Source organism: Ambystoma mexicanum, chromosome 10 (genome assembly GCF_040938575.1).
Source record: "Ambystoma mexicanum isolate Mex_15411 chromosome 10, UKY_AmexF1_1, whole genome shotgun sequence".
NCBI classification, from domain to species: Eukaryota; Metazoa; Chordata; class Amphibia; order Caudata; family Ambystomatidae; genus Ambystoma; species Ambystoma mexicanum.
Window position 1 is genome coordinate 1,578,048,556 of NC_090932.1, and position 16,622 is coordinate 1,578,065,177.

The 16,622-nt window shown below is 43.2% G+C and overlaps 1 protein-coding gene across 1 annotated transcript in view; it reads right to left on the reverse strand.

The window, feature by feature from the left end:
• LOC138492614 (solute carrier family 2, facilitated glucose transporter member 11-like) overlaps positions 1–15,495 on the reverse strand; it is a 217,436-nt gene extending 201,941 nt beyond the window's left edge. Inside the window, exon 1 of the mRNA XM_069619907.1 lies at positions 15,325–15,495. Coding sequence (XP_069476008.1) covers positions 15,325–15,348 — 24 coding nt within the window. The 5' untranslated portion in view covers positions 15,349–15,495. The remainder of the gene's footprint in view (positions 1–15,324) is intronic.
• Positions 15,496–16,622: the final 1,127 nt, after the last annotated feature.

The window sequence follows — 16,622 nt, forward strand, 5'->3', positions numbered from 1 at the left end:
ATTTAATTATGCAGCAGATAGGGAGCTGAACATATCTTTTATTGAGGATTCGCTGTCTAGTACACCTAGTCAACTTTGCCTTTTAAAATATAATAAGCCATGAACATTGTTTTGTAAACAATTCCTGTATTAGGTGTTATCAATTGAGAGGGATTTGGAAATTCCTTGCCTATTGCAGGTGGACAAGGAATTAGCTAAGGTTACAACCTCTATTTTTTATAATATCAGTGCTCCTTGTGGGAAATGTACTATAACTAAATGGACATCGTTTTTACTTAATCAGTATAATTCCGGCAGACTAGAGGTAAAAATGGTGAAGATCACAAATGGCCATATAGAGCCCTCCTCTTTATCCCCCCCTGTAACAGATCATATGGCTCCCTACCTATGTTTTTCCCCATACATATATCATTGATACTTAATTATCAGATCACGGTTTAATGGTTTAAATATAAATGGAACTCAAGTGAGTTGGCACACAATTCGCAATTTTGTCAGGGTCTGTCCATTTTGTATTACCTCTTTTGAAACTCTTTTGCACTTTTGGCTGTTCTGTCCCAGATCTTCCCCTCTTATGAAGCAATATGTATTACCCATTCTGAGGAACAGTGGCTTCCGACAGTGTCGCCCAGCCTACATCTATTTACTCTGGGCTAATAGGGAAACCACAACATGGACGCTTATGAAATTCCTCCAAGGTGCAATGAGAAAATGAAAGAAACTCTTAAGTGGGTTGAATGGAGTGTTATTGAGTTTATTTAAACTATTTGGTGTTTGATGGTGTACTACCTGTTAAGGCAATATTATACATTCCATCTTATTTAATTTTAATGTTTTAGGTTGCCTGAACACACAAGTGGATTTGATCTTATTGTGTTTTAATCAAATGATATTGTATATTTTTCTCTGTATGTACATTTATGGGAAATATGTTCCTGAAATAAAATGGTGATGATGAAATAAGCCATCAAAAAAATGTGGGGACATAAATGAATGAATTTGGGTTAGACTGTCAATGTTATGAAGCATATATTTATAACTTCAATAACAAAGGGTACATTAGAAGAGCCATTTAATATCAAATTATTGTATTAAACCCTATAACAGTCACTAACTAATTCCGCCTTATGGTAGTCTGAGAAGCCATGTGTGCGGCCATCGACCAGTGGAGCAGGGTAACACGAGCAACTTCTTTTCGCGTAGCAAGCTAATTGGCTAGTTGAAAGATTTTGTCCTGGTTTAAAGATTTTGTTCTGGTTCACCACAGAGTTAAAGGAACATTATTCTAGATTTTTCTTTGCCCCATATAAATAACTGTCTCCATTTCCCTGGTGTTTTAAGAAGCATTTCGGTACACACACAGTCATGTGTGGTGCCGTGTCATGTGGTTGTGTATGGGGCATGCATGGGGGCAGGGCATGAGACTTTCTTTGCGCAACATTCACTAGGTGGGGGTATGGGAGCACAGGAAAGCCAAGAAATCTAACTAGTTTGGATCTAGGATGCCTGCCCTCTGCTGCCTTTGGGGAATGTGTCGCACAAACGTTCTCAATGTAGGACACTTTTCCAGGTGTCTGGTTTAGTATTTTAGGTAATGTCTTTTTGGAGAAATTGACTAGGGTTTTATCCCTCAACCCTCTTTGGGGAAACGTATCTTCCTGAGGTTGCTATGCCGAGAATAGTTTTACTGGCCTGCTAGTCCACAATATTTCTGTTTTCGGACTCTAGTTGGGTGGAAAGCGGGTCAACTTGCCCACCAGGGCTGCAGTGTGTTCATCTGGGTCTCAGACTCTGGCTTCTAGGAATTGGGTCCTTTTAGTGTCTTATGTTTGGTCTGCCTTCCTCTCTAGGATAGTCTTTCCAAATGTATTGATGGATTGTTACCGTTCATCTATGGTGGTCATCGTTTGTCCGCGTGGGGAGCTAGATCAGAAGCCGCGAGATGGTGCTGAAGGGAAATCTGTTCTATATCTCCCTTTGTCTTTTTGGTAAGGTGCAGAGCTCTCACCTTTTCCAGGTCTATGAACGAGAAAGCTGTCCAGACTCATATATATTTCTTGGAATTCTGGGATTTGCAGTCCAGAATTTCAAATGAAAAATGTCCCAGAATTCTAAGAAAATATGGTACTGGATGTAGTTTTATGGTGGTCATCGTTTGTCCGCGTGGGGAGCTAGATCAGAAGCTGCGAGATGGTGCTGAAGGGAAATCTGTTCTATATCTCCCTTTGTCTTTTTGGTAAGGTGCAGAGCTCTCACCTTTTCCAGATCTATGGACGAGAAAGCTGTCCAGACTCATATATATTTCTTGGAATTCTGGGATTTGCAGTCCAGAATTTCAAATGAAAAATGTCCCAGAATTCTAAGAAAATATGGTACTGGATGTAGTTTTCACAATTAGACCTGGGAGAACTGAGAGCTTTGATGGTGGGGTGGGGATGTGACACCACAGGTTTGGATTTTGTAGTTTCATTATCTCAATTAAATAAAACTCAAAATGTGTTTATTTATTGTTTATTTATATAGCGCTTATACACAGGAGAAGTGCTTCAAAGCGCTTCAAAGAAACACAAACACAAAATACCTCCAGTTCCAAGAATCCATTTTAGCAGCTATAGCATAGGTATAAGAAATGATTTACCCAAGATTGCACAGCGGTCCATTAGGAAGCCAACATTCGAGCGTGTGCCTCCAACTTCCGTAGTCAGTACTTAATCTGTTACACTACATTACTCCAGTCTGATTTTCTTTTGTATTGAGGAGTACTTTAAGTGCCACACGTGTGATTAATCTCAGACAGGTGTTCCATTTTTTTAAGTATGTTTCACTTCATATAATGTAATAAATGTGACAAAACCAAGTGGTGAATCTTTTAAGTAATGTACCTCTGTCATCTTCTCACCACTGCACAGATAAAAAAAAAAGAAAAATCACAAGAAAAGAAAAAGTGCAGCATTAAAGAAAGGGGAGAAAAAAAGAAAGACAGTAAGAAGAATAATGTGAAAAGAAAAAGTAGAATAAAGCAAAACAGAGACATTAGCAGGAACAGAAGTTAGATGAAGGCAGTGGGCAACCGTGCCGCAAACATTCCTAGGCATAATATGAGTCAATCATTTAATCCAGACAGTGTCCACACGAGACACTGATCTTAATAAGCAATGGGAGAAATTACTGTTGGCAAAACGAAATTGGCAAAATTTGCCATCAATTCCGTTTCCCTGTTTTTTTACAGAAAATTCGCTTTTGGTCACCTAAAACACTTCAAAAAAACAAAATGTATGGGAAAATAAAATGTCTTGAGTGAAAACATCTGAAATGTCAATTTCTTCACGACCAAAAAAAAAGACATTTTGGAATAACGAAATGTAAGTTGGGAAAGGGTCTGAAACGGGCAATTTCAGCCGTTCCGCCATTCCGCCCACCCCTTAATCTTGATATTAAGTACACAGTTGGGAGGTTTCAAAAGACTTGTGAGTTGTGTCTAAATACTGGCAGAGTTACCTTTTGATTTTAACTTGTTGGGGACAAGGTGGGTTTTACATATGCAACATCACAAGAATCATATTTCATTATACTCTTTCTAATCACTCTAATAACCCTAAAACCTGCTATTTCATGATATGAAATGTTTCTTTTGCTAGTAAGTAGCTTCTATTTGAATGTTGTGCCAGTATACACAAAGACCTCTACAGATGTGACCATTACAGGTACTTTCAGAAAGCCATCCTGCGGTTGTCGATGCTATTTCAAATATCATTGTACTATGAGAACACAGGGAGACAGCCACCCCGTGTGTCGATGCTTCTGCTTGTACCTGATGCACCCAGAATGAATTGTGGACAGCCGCTGGGTGACCTGCGTGCGCCAAGCAAGTTCCTTTTCACTTTAGCGTCCTAAACTCTGTTCTAGAATTGGGCCAGATTTGACTGGATGCAGGATCCTGCAAAAAATGTCTCCACGGATCTCGGATCGGCAAAAATCCCAAAGTCCTTGTCCCAGATTTCAGTGAACACTGCAACCAGCAATGATCCTGGAGCGCTGTATCACGTTTCAGAGCGGTGGCATACGTGGGGCATAGAGAGGGTGGGTGGGGCTTTCCCCAGTGTCTCTTTAAGAGCCAAACTGTGTCATTGGCAGTGGGATACCTCTACCATTTGAACAGGAAAGGTGTCCCTCTGCCTGGACAATGAGGGTGCCAAGCACGATGTTCCTTCTCAGCGCCCTCATTGTCCTGGCACAGAGCATTACAATGGGCACCATTAGACATTGATGGGAGGGAGAGGGGATTATTAGCAGGGACTTATGTTCCTTAAGAAATGTGAATGGAGGCTAGCCGGAGACGCCAGCAGAGTCCTCTCCATTGAGCTCCCGAGTCCGAGCCCATTCCAGGCCCTTATCCCCTCCCAAAGCAGTGGATCATACACCACAAGCAAATAAAAAGGGGGGTCCTGGGAGACTCTCTGCCAGACATGAGTCCTGGTTACAAGAGCCTTACCCAGAGTCTTTAGCTCACTATCTTTCACAGAGAAGAAATATCCTACACATATCAGTCTTTGTCCTGCCCTGGGGCCGTCCAGCACTGAAATGTAAGGCAATTCTCCTCTGAACAAGAGTACAAACAGCAACTCCAGACACGTGTTTCCGTCTGGTTGAACCTCATCAGTAGGGTGTAGCTGTGCCTGTCTAAGAACAGGGACAATCCTACTCAATCTCTAAGGAAGAGGTGGCGGCAGAATTGATGGAGGAGAGCGCTGAGCACTGTTGTGCGGAATTGGTTCCATGTGTTAAAATTGTTGGAAAAATGGCTGTTTATACAAAAAATCACAGCATAAAGGCTGTGGTTTTGCTGCCGCAATCCATGTAAAGGATGCAGGGGACACCCCTGCAGCCCCCAGACCAATTATACCATTTAAGGGGAGCATGGGATACCCCCTGCAACCCCCGCTCCCTTTAAATGGTATAATGGGGTACACCTTTACCGGGCCAAACCACTGCATTTTTGCCGCAATTTTTTGTAAAGGCAACATTTTTGCCATGATTTTATTAATGCGTACCGCAGGTTTAGGAGCTGGCATGGGTGATAAGGAGAACATCTCACTGCTGAAAAAGAAAGAACGATGGAAATCAGTGCATCCTCATCCAAAAATGAGAAGTAGGGGGGCAAGAACGCTGCACCCTCCTGACTGGGGGCATACAACATTGAAAACACGATAAAGGAGTGGTGCCATTGATCTTTGACATTGGCGGGCACGGCTAATTGGATTGCACTAACGGTGTGGGAACGCTAAACAAGGCTCACTGACAGAACTCTTAGGGAGATACTTTTATGAGGGAGGCCAAATGAAACAGGAGGGAGAGGGGGAAACCGGTGAGGTTGACGGGATAGAGTCCTGGTTACCCCGGATGGAATGTGAGCCTGGTTGAGGATGGTTACTATGGTTGTTATGCTGGAGTTGAAAGTTGGTTGAGGGTTCGGGGAGTTTCTTTTTTTTCTATTAAAGTTAACACAGTGGTGATATGCAGGACTCTATAACAATCGAGGAGTTGGGCCTTGGTCAGGATTCCACAGGAAGGTTAGGTTAGGTCTGGAGTTGGCTGATGGATGAGCTCCAGATGGTTCCTCTAAATGTCCAGGGCCTAGATTCACTGATTAAGAGGTGTTCAGTTTTGAGATGCTTAACCGGGTTGCATACCTCTGTAGTATGGCTAAAGGAGACACACATGCTCCTAAGGGATGAGTTCCACCTTAAACACAGGGCATTCCCTAAACAATTCTTTGCATCCAGTGCCACCAAAAAAAGGGGAGTAGCCATTTTAATTGCTAGGGACATAGAGTTCATTAAACGCTTCTTATATAGGGACCCAGAGGGGCGCTAGTTGGTACTGGGTACATGCACCTAATGAAAATCAGGAACACTTTATAACAAGCCTGGATAAGTTGACGGGGTGGTGTATGGGTAAAGTATTGGTAGGAGGGGATTTCACTTGTGTAATGGATCTACCCATGGACAAGGCTCTCCCTCCCACCTCCAATGATAGCAGATAATAGAATTGCACTGGCACACTTTCTCAGGGAATGACACCTCCTGGAGGCATGGTGATTTTTTCATCCCCAGGTTCGGGGAATACACGCATTACTCTACGGTGCACAAAGGGTTCTCGTGCATAGACATGATACTAGTTTCGGATGCTTTCAAAATTATCAAGAATACAGAATTGGAGATAGGAATGAGGTACCTGACAGATCACACCCTGGTGATCCTTCGAGCAGAACCTTGAATTGAAGCTGCCTGCCCCTTGCGTTGTTTGGAAAAGGCTGTTTGGGTACTCAGATCAGGGACTCAGTTCAGCATAACTGCGGTCCTCTGTAATCTTGCCTCCTGTTTAAATTGAAGCTGGCTGCCCCTTGCTGGCGAAGCCCGTGGCAGGCTAAGGCTGCAGCTGCTGACCTTTTAACTGGATTTTAAACGCTGATGCCCATTTTGGAGTCAAGTAGAAAATCTGGTAGCGTCCCATGCATGAACTGCACTATAGTGTTATTACAAAAGGAAATATTGTATATCACCCAAGCACTGCTGTGAAGACACCTACACGAGATTATGCTACATGCGATACAAACAATGTAATTGTAATGTATGCAATCCTCTGCCCTTGTGCCTTCCATTATGTGGGCCAATCCATTCGACCCAGTCCACTACGTTGGAATGAGCATAGGTCAAACATACAGACGGAAATTCATCTGTGGCAAGTCATTTCATGGAGAAGAGACAGCAAATATCATACATCTATTTCCAAATTTTAGAATTAATTAGGTCATATGGACCACATAATTAACTTCATAACATGTTGGACCATCTTGAATCATTCTGGACAGACAAATTGGATGCGGTTGCTCTGGGTGGCATGAACAAGGTCTGCAATTTTGTATGTTCCCTCTAAAGGACTGAAGATGAGTCTGGTATTTCCTCTATGTACTTGATTTTGGGAAACAATTATATGCCATTTGACATAAGGCTGGCCGCTTATATAACACGCTAATGTTGCAGAAGGCACATCTAATTTGTAATATGTATTGTTTCTGAGCAAATTTGGAATTACTGAGTTACTTACAGATGTACAGAATATACTCTTTTGACACATGTATTAATGATGTTTTGCCTCCAAGAACAACATGTATAATACTGTTTACAAATGTAAATAAAAAAAATAATTACTGTATTAGAACATTATTACGTCCATGTTGGAATGATGTTGATTATTTTTTTTTAATGGGTTCATTTATTTCATAGAAGGTAACACACTACTTTACATATACATAAAGTCTAGGTTATCATTATACTTTGACGTCATTTTGTTCACAACGTCATGAACAATATTTGGAACTCTGTGGGAAATCTGTAAGTGACTGTACATGGTAAATAGCTTCATGTTTTTATCCAGTTGATTGAAGAATGGTATATGGAACATTTAATTGGTTGCATATAGAGATTCAGCTGGGACATTGACACAAGTTATACATTTTTGCATTGTTTGCACAACATGTTTAGATTTGATACATTTCCTGTTACCTCAGTGGGTGTTAGGTGTTAAGAATGGCATCAACAACTTTATTTACAAATAGATACTGCCTCAACATTGCGTTATCATGTCGTCACAGTGATGATTTCATTACGTCTCTGACATAGCACAATTTCCAGCGGTTCTAACATAAATCAGACCACAGGTAGGTATGAACAATGATTAACCTTGATGACTGTGATTGCCCCATTCATATGTGCAAGCGCCTGATTCTTTTCATATTAACCAGGCTACAAATAAGTCTATATTTTGATTTTTGTTTAGTTAACTAAACAGGGAAATGTTTATTTGTAGGCACTTGAGTTCCCCTTCATTGCTCTATTGGTTGTGTACAACTTTGCTTCAGGTATTGATTTCTGGTTTTTGCCATTACTCACCATAGTTAAGCAATCTTTTTGCACACATTTTGGGATTGTTTACAGTTTTGTTTGAAAGTATAGCAAATTTGTTTCTGTATTATCTTTAATTTTCATCTTAGATATAGTACTGCGGTATGTTATGTTGTTATGTTATGTTTGCTTATACCGCGCACCTCTACCACTGAGGAGGAGTCTCCAGGTGCTCTAGGTATAGAGTATTGCTTATTTTTTAATGTAATGGAGAAAGCTGTTTTGTCACCGAAATTAACTGAATTAACTAGTTTTCTCTTGTTTGTTTTGTTTATTTTCTCTTTCATCTGTTTGTGTTACTCTATGTGTTTTTGTATTATGTTTTCAGATCATGACTATAGCGTCTGCCCTGATGGCAGGCCTAGTCTGAAATGAATTGGATACTGTTACCTGTGGTCCCTCTTAAACCTTGAATTGATTTTGTTACATACTATTTTTTTGTATATGAAAATGTTTTTAAAAATCATTCCTTACTGGATTATTATTGTAGTAGCCTTTCCGCATGATTCTGTGAGCACAGAGTTCCTTGGAAATTCTCCATGATCTGTGTGTACAGTTTTTGTGGCCCAGAGTGTCATGGGCATTAACGATTGCGCTCTTTTATTGAAGCAACTGTTACATAATATTTGTATCAATTGAGGTGTATGAACTATATCAATTGTGGTGGTGCCCATCCTTCCCTTTTAGTCCATATGTAACTAAGTTTGCATTAGTTGCAGTATCCCACATGGGTCCCCCCTTTCTCCTCTGTTATTTATTGCTACCTGTTGCCCGTGGCTTCGCTCGTGTGGATTTTGAGATTTGGTGCAATTGTTTTTAAAAGACACATGAGTTTTTTGTCAAATTGTACTAGGAAATATAATTTACGTGTTGGTATCTTAACGTAATAAGCAATCTTTATTGCAGACTTTAGTCGGTGCATATTGGCTATAAAACAAAGATAGTTGTTCCATTGATGTGCGTCCAGACCTTTTTTCATGTTGTAAATTCAAAAAGACAATGAGAGAGACAAAAACATGAAAATTACTTATTCAGCCTCTGCAACCTACAAAAAAAACTATTTGAGTACATCTTCGTAAACTACATTAGTGGGTCTCCCTTTAGGTGCTAGCATTACCAGAGAGTTAGGTGAGCTGACTCTGGAATAGGCCACATAAAACTGCCCATGCGAGAAGCAGTTTTCCCTTACGTCAATCGCTGCTACCTTTAAAGTCTGCCCCAGAGATTTGTTGATGGTCATAGGGACACACAACTTTAAGGGGAGCTAAAGTCTTTTGAATTCAAATGGATATTCTGAAGGTATAAGAGGTATACACCAGAACCGGTTAGCACCATAGCCTCAATCACATTTCTGTGGAAAGCATTCACTGCAAACTGTTGCCATTACAGAGCTTAGGTGGGTTGAGGTTCTGCAGTAATATCACAGGTTCTCCACCTTGGAGAAGAGGTTTGTGTTTGGGAAGAACAGGAGGATTTTAAGTGTTCAAGAACTCAACGGGGTAGTGGACTGTGTCATCACTTTGAGCCAATGAGTTCACAGATTTGTACAGATTTGTACTCCATATGTACTCTATTTGGACTCCTCCAAAAGAATGAATAAGTATTTAATTAATTATAGCAGCCATGCCACTCTTTGGCATTTTAACATGTCATGCTCACATAACTATTCTGTAGATTTTTCCATTAGATTGTTTATGTCAGGGTACATTTTGAATGTGAGTGTTGCTAGAGAATTGACAATTTTACTCTCAAATACGGGATACTCTCCATATGTTAAGAGCAGTTCGGAGAACTGACTTGCAGACACATTATTATTATTATTATTACCTGAACTTGTAAAGCGCACGGTCGCCCGGGGGCATCATGGCGCTGGTGAGGAAGCTATCAAACAAGAGGAACAGTAATAGTCAGAGAGTTAGAATAGAGTAGTTTTGAGGGCTTTCCTAAAAGCCAAATGGTTGGAGATAGACTTGAGTGGCAGTGGGAGGGTGTTCCACAGCCTTGCCGCAGCAATGGAAAAGGCTCTGCCACCGAGTCTTTCCCGGTTATACTTAGGGACCACCAAAAGATTGGTGTTCAGGGAACGAAGGTTGCGTTCTGGGATATACCGAACAAATTTGGTTTGAAGAAACTCAGCACCTAGGCCCTGGATAGCTCGATGGACAATACACAGTGACTTGAACTTAACTCGCTGGGCCACTGGGAGCCAGTGGAGTTGGCGAAGCACTGGCGAGATATGAGCTCCATAGGGGGAACCTGTGGCCAGTCTAGCTGCCAGGTTCTGTATACGTTGGAGGCGTTGGAGAAGGCCCGTCGGCTGAGCGAGGTATAAGGAATTGCAATAGTCCAGCCGTGAGAGGACTAATGCAGCTACCACAGGAGGACGCATAGCCTCTGGGATCATGGGGAGGACCTTCTTAAGTACCCTAATCTGGTGATGGGCGGATTGACAGACCGTAGAGACCTGATTAGTCATGGACAGGGGGGTAGAAAGAATGACTCCTAAGTTCTTTACTTTGCCCACTGGACAAGGCAGAGGGCCCAGTGAAGTAGGCCAAAAAGCAGGGGTCCATAGTGACGGGCAGGGAGGACAACCCACCAACATCACCTCAGTTTTATCGCCATTAAGCTTGAGCCAGTTTTGGTCCATCCAGACACCAACTGATGTCAAACAGTCATGAAGAGAAGCTGAGACCTTGATATGATCCTGATCCAAACGGATCAGGATTTGAGTATCATCCGCGTAGGAATAACAGTTAAGTCCATACGAGCGGATAAGGCAGACCAGCGCCCATATGTAAATATTGAATAGAATAGGGGAAAGAGAGGATCCCTGGGGAACACCGCAGGTGAGGGCACAAGGGACAGAAAGGAAAGGGGGCATAGCAAGGGTCTGAGTGCGGTCTGCAAGAAAAGAGGTGAACCAGGCCAGGACTGATCCAGAGATCCCGATTTGTGCTAGACGTGAGAGGAGAATAGGATGGTCCACTGTATCAAATGCAGCGGACAGATCCAACAGAATCAAGGCTCCAACTCCACCTGCGTCCGCAAGTCTAGACATGTCATCTTGCACTGAGACAAGCACGCTCTCCGTTCCCCTTCCTGGCCTGAAACCTGCCTGGGCAGGATTAAAGATCTTAGAGGATTCCAGAAAGGAGGAGAGAAGGGGTGTGACCAGAGATTCCAAGAGTTTAGACAAGAACGGGAGCAGGGATAAGGGGCGAAAATTAGAGGGGATAGTAGGGTCAAGGGACGGCTTCTTAAGCAGGGGAATAACCCTAGCAGATTTGAGTTCCGGCGGAACCAGGCCAGACTGGCATGAGTTATTTATAGCCACTGTGACGTCAAACAGAATGTCTGGGGCAATAGACTTCATCATACTTGCTGGAATGGCATCCTCTGGAGAAGAGGACTTAATTTTAAGAATCGCTGCTAGGACCTCTGCCTCAGTGAATAGAGGAAAGGTGGACCAGCTGGCAGGGGGGTCAGTGAGGGTGAGTGGCAAAAAGCTAGTAGTGCCGGAAGGTTGCATAGCGAGAGATTTGGCAATGTTAGATCGTATCACATCGATTTTCGTAATAAAAAACGATGCCAGGTCATTGCATAGCTTTTGCGATGGTTTAACCATCGAGGTGAGGGGTTCAGAAGAGGAGAGTGATTGAACAATAGAGAATAGTGTTTTGGGTTTACATAGAGCACTTTCAATTTGTTGAGCGAAATAAGTGGCTTTAGCCAGCTTGACCTTGGCTAGGTAGATGGAAAGACTGAGCTTGTACAAGTCTTTAAGCAAAGGGTCATAGCTAGCCCGCCATTTGCGTTCGGCTTGTCTGAGTAGCAGGCGGGCGCTTTTTAGCTGATCAGTAAACCAGGGCTGGGAGAGTAATCTCCGACTCTGGGTAAGTTTAGATGGGGCGAAAACATTAGCGGCGAATAGCAGCGATGTTGAGAGCGTGGATAAAGATACCGGTCCCAAGGAGGCGCACTCAGCAGCGATACAGGCACCAAGTGCCTTAGGGTCAGCTGATCGCCAAGAGCGGAGTAGCGTCTTGGGAGGGAGAGCTTTACAGACAGGGGTGGCTAGAATAAACGGGCATGAAATCAAATGATGATCAGACCAAGTCACTGGCTCAATAAGGCCAGGGCCAAGTAAAGCATCATTTGCAAATACCATATCTAGAGTATTTCCATGCAGATGGGTGGGTGCTTGGATCAGTGGACAGAAATGAAGATCAGAGAGGCTATCCAAAAACAAGTTTAATTCATCTGATCTCGGAGGATTAAAATGCAAATTAAAATCACCTAATACCACAAGATTGGTATACTGCAGGTTTAGGGCGGCAATAAGGTCAGCTAAGTCCTTCCCAAAAGTTCCCATAGAGCCTGGGGGGCGGTAAATAAGCAGGAGGTGGGTGGCACATGATGTCGATAACTCACATCGACAAAGGAGGGCTTCCATATTAAGTGTATGCGGGCAAGGTATCTGGCTAACCATGTACTTGTCTCTGAAAATAACTGCAATGCCTCCACCACGCTTGGGGGGCGGGCGATCATAGTGAGTGATGCGGTAGTTGGGGGGGAGGGCTTGCACTACCGTGGGTGCCGAGCTCGGTGTCAGCCAGGTTTCAGTTAGGCATAAAAAAGCTGGTTGCCTATTTGTTAACAGGTCCCAGATTTCACCCGAGTGAGCAGGAAGGGACCTTGTGTTAAGCAGGCACAGAGTAGGGGTATCCAGCGTGGGCTCACTGCTATGAGTACTTCTGGTAGGGGAGGGGGTGGGTGGGACTGTGTTGTGGTTCCAGCCAATAGGCCACCTGGTGTTGGGGTGGGCCAGAGAAATTAGAAAATTTCTATCTAAGTAGCCCTTCCGGCACGTCCCCGCACGGCGCGCCTTCGGCGCGCTGGCGGCGCGCCAGCTGCGCCCGCACACTGCGCGGGCGGCCGATCCAGCACATAAGTGCCTGGAACGGGATGAAAACGAGGCGGGAGGCGGAGGCAGAGCCCAGGGCAAAGAAAGAGGACTGGTGGGTCTTCTGAGCCCGAAGGATTCCCTCAGCACTGCCGGAAGAAAATGCAGTCACTCGAAGCCTTCAGTCATTCAATACCTTCATCCATCCAAGCACGTTAAAACACACTGCTGCACAGTTGTTATGCCAGAACAACAACAATGAAATCACATAAATCAATAGCACTATACTTTAAATTCCACCTCCCTTAACTGGATTTTCGGAAAATTGTAAAACATGTGTTTCTCTATTTGTGAAGAAGAATCGAAATACTAATTTCCATGTCTGTAACATCTTTGGTTATTAAGATATAGATATCTTCATTAAAGAATTCACCCTGCCTTTTCACCCACTTAGGGATGGAATTTCCAAAATCCTTCCTTACTGGGTGTCTACATCATGAAAACAATGTACCTTCCAAATATCACGTTCCTAGGTTAAATGGTTTGAGCTGAGCGTTGATGAGTCAGTCAAGACTTCTTCTTTTATATGTATAGATTTACCTGCAACCTCTCATGACTAGTCTACGCACAGCTCATCTAAAATTCCATTTGTGACTCTCAGATTTATGTTAAAGCAGTCTGTCCCCCTAAGAATGTCTTTGAAGTAGATGATTGTCTTAGAGTGATCTGACAATGGATATGATATGATATGGCATTTATAACACGCCTATACACATGTTTTTCAAGGCGCGACTGTTAAAGGCCTTCAACTGAATCCGTCTAAAACATATGTCATGTTTATTTGCTTAAACACCGGACCCATGAACCATTGCCACCTATCCTCTTTGACATAGCCACATCCTATGCCAACAAAGTGAAGAATCCGGAGTTGCACCTCCCAAGTCAGTGAACTTTCCCGAGTCTCCTTTTTCCGACTCCGTCTGCTGCGACGGACCCTTCATGTTATCCTTAAAGAGTCTTACTCCTCAATTGAACTACGCAACTGTCCTTTATGCTAGCATCTCTAACACATTGTTAGACAATTTACAAATGATTTCAAATGCTGATGTCCATCTGATGTTTAACCCCTCTAAATCCTATTCTGTGTCCATTTATCGGAGAGAGCTCCAATGTTGGCCAGTCCAACAAAGCATTATTTTTGAGCTCATCTGCCTTATCTACAAGTGTACACCTGAACTGGTGCCACCATACTTAAGTGCACAAATCTCCCCCCATATTCCTCTGAGATTCTTCGCTTGGGGATAGGAAGTTATTGATGGTTCCCAGTTCATGCTTCTTTTTCGCATTGTGACCGACAGTTTTCTGTGTTGGGTCCTAAACTGTAGAATCAGCTCCACTGGAAAGTCAGAACGCGAACTTGGCTGTTGTGCAAACATTTAAAAATATATCTTTTTCAGTAAATATTCTTTTGTTTCCGAGCTTCATTTAAGTACATATGTGCCCAGATGCAATGTCCTTACTTGTTTTGGACATGCGCATTATAGATGAAAAAGATTGGAATACAAATACAAATGTATGTGATGTAGGGCCGTGATTCTGTGCATCTATTGAGGGCAAGGGTGCTTGGTTATGCGTTGGGCACCTTTATGGGTGCCCTTGTGCTTTGTGTATAGTTGCCAACGATGTTAGTACCTGGTTATATGATGGCCACACCTGGCACTGGACAGCAACATCTGGCATATGATTCAGTATATGGTGCAGGTACCTGGGCACACAATGGCAGTACTTGGTGTGTGATAGTTAAATCTAGCACACAAGGGGTCAGATGGTGTGAGTGCCTGGGCCTATCATGGCAATACATAGCAAATGATGGTGCTAGATATTTAACCAGTGTAGTGATTGTCTGGGTATGGCAAAGCCTGGCAAATAGCTATCTGATGCCTATGCAAAAAACCTTTGGCTTTGCCAATGCTGTTTTCCCTGTTCTTGAATAAGTGCAGGGCACCCGTGAGAGCAGGGAGGGGTGGGGGGTATTCAGGCTCATGTGCAATGGACCCATACTGTACTTTTGTTGGGGAAATGCGTGTTGCCTAGAGTTGAGTGGGTATAACATCTTCTCTGGTTCTTGGTCACTAAAACCCCTGCCAACTTTTGTTGGGGACATGCGTGTTGCCTAGAGTTGAGGGGGTATAACATCTTCTCTGGTTCTTGGTCACTAAAACCCCTGCCGACTTTTGTTGGGGACATGCGTGTTGCCTAGAGTTGAGGGGGTATAACATCTTCTCTGGTTCTTGGTCACTAAAACCCCTGCCGACTTTTGTTGGGGACATGCGTGTTGCCTAGAGTTGAGGGGGTATAACATCTTCTCTGGTTCTTGGTCACTAAAAACCCTGCCCGTCCTTTCCTCAGAATTACCACTGCTCAACATAAGACAGAAGTGTGGTGAGTACTCACCAGTTCTGAGAGTAATCCGTCCATTGCTTCAGTGTCCCCCTGATCCTCGTTGACTCTGCTGTAGGGATGTGCTCCTCTCTAAGGTGCCACCCTCCTCCCTTGCAGAGCGCAGGTGATGAGTCCTTCGTGCTGTGTTGCTGTTGCGGTCGCTTCTGTGCGCATGCCATTGGTAGGGCAGTGCGGGCTGTTAAGCTTGGCTACCCTCGACCTGGTAACCTGTTGGCAGGAGCCATTGGATGGCTTCCCACTGGGATTTTCACGAGGACTTGCTGCCATGCAGAACATCTCGTGCTTTGAGGTCACAGAGGGTCAATGATTCAGGGAGCCAAGCCAAGGCAGGAACCCTCTCCACCAGCAGAGAGAGAAAAGAAAAACTGTGAAGAAGCAACATAGAAATGGCCTGCCAAGACCAGGGCAAGAGCTGCAACCAGCGGTGGTCCTTGGGAATAGATCCCTGAACCACCTGCCCTTTGCAAATCTATTAAGGGCTGCTTCTTTTTGTCCAGAATGTCATATTTTAAAATGACAAAAGTGCTGTCTCTTTCCTTACAGGCTTGATCTAGGAACCAAGTATGCTTGAATTTGGCTGTTAGATTTTTATGTGTATGTACTTTATTACCATTATTGTTTTTTATAACGCGCTTAATAAAGAAGAAGTTTCTAAGCGCGGATCCGGGAATCGAACCTGTGCTCCTCTAGGTCCACGTGTTACCAAGACCAGTGTGTTGCCACTGAGCTCTGCTATCCTACTTGATATGAATTGCTTGTGTTTGTAACTGTAAATGTTTATTTTTATGACAGGAAGATGTTACTATTTTTGTGAAACATTTGTTATATGGATGTATTTGATATAATATGTTATGAAAGGTTTCATTAAAACAATTCACAATAGTAAAAAAAAAAAAAATGGACTGTTTTTAGGGGTAGCGAATTGCAAAGCAGCCAAGGGCGCTGAGTGCAAAAAGGTACCACAGAGGCATCAAGCCTAGAAACACTTGTGTACAGGCATGTTTTAAATGACTTATCATATCATGTGACCAGTGACGTTTCTACATAATTACAGCAGCAGTGGGCAGAGGATAGAAGCCTGCTCTGGCCTGTCCTTAGCAATGCGCCCCCAGTCACCTTCCACCTGCAGGCAACACAACCTTTGTTCCTCGGGGTCGCTTCCACCATCCTAAACAACTGTAATGAGGTTCTCCTGGCTTTAGGCAAGGTGTGGTAAATAGCTCCTCAGGGCTAAATGGGACAAAGTCACAACAACAACAATAACAAGACGAACGTGAAAGACTGTATAA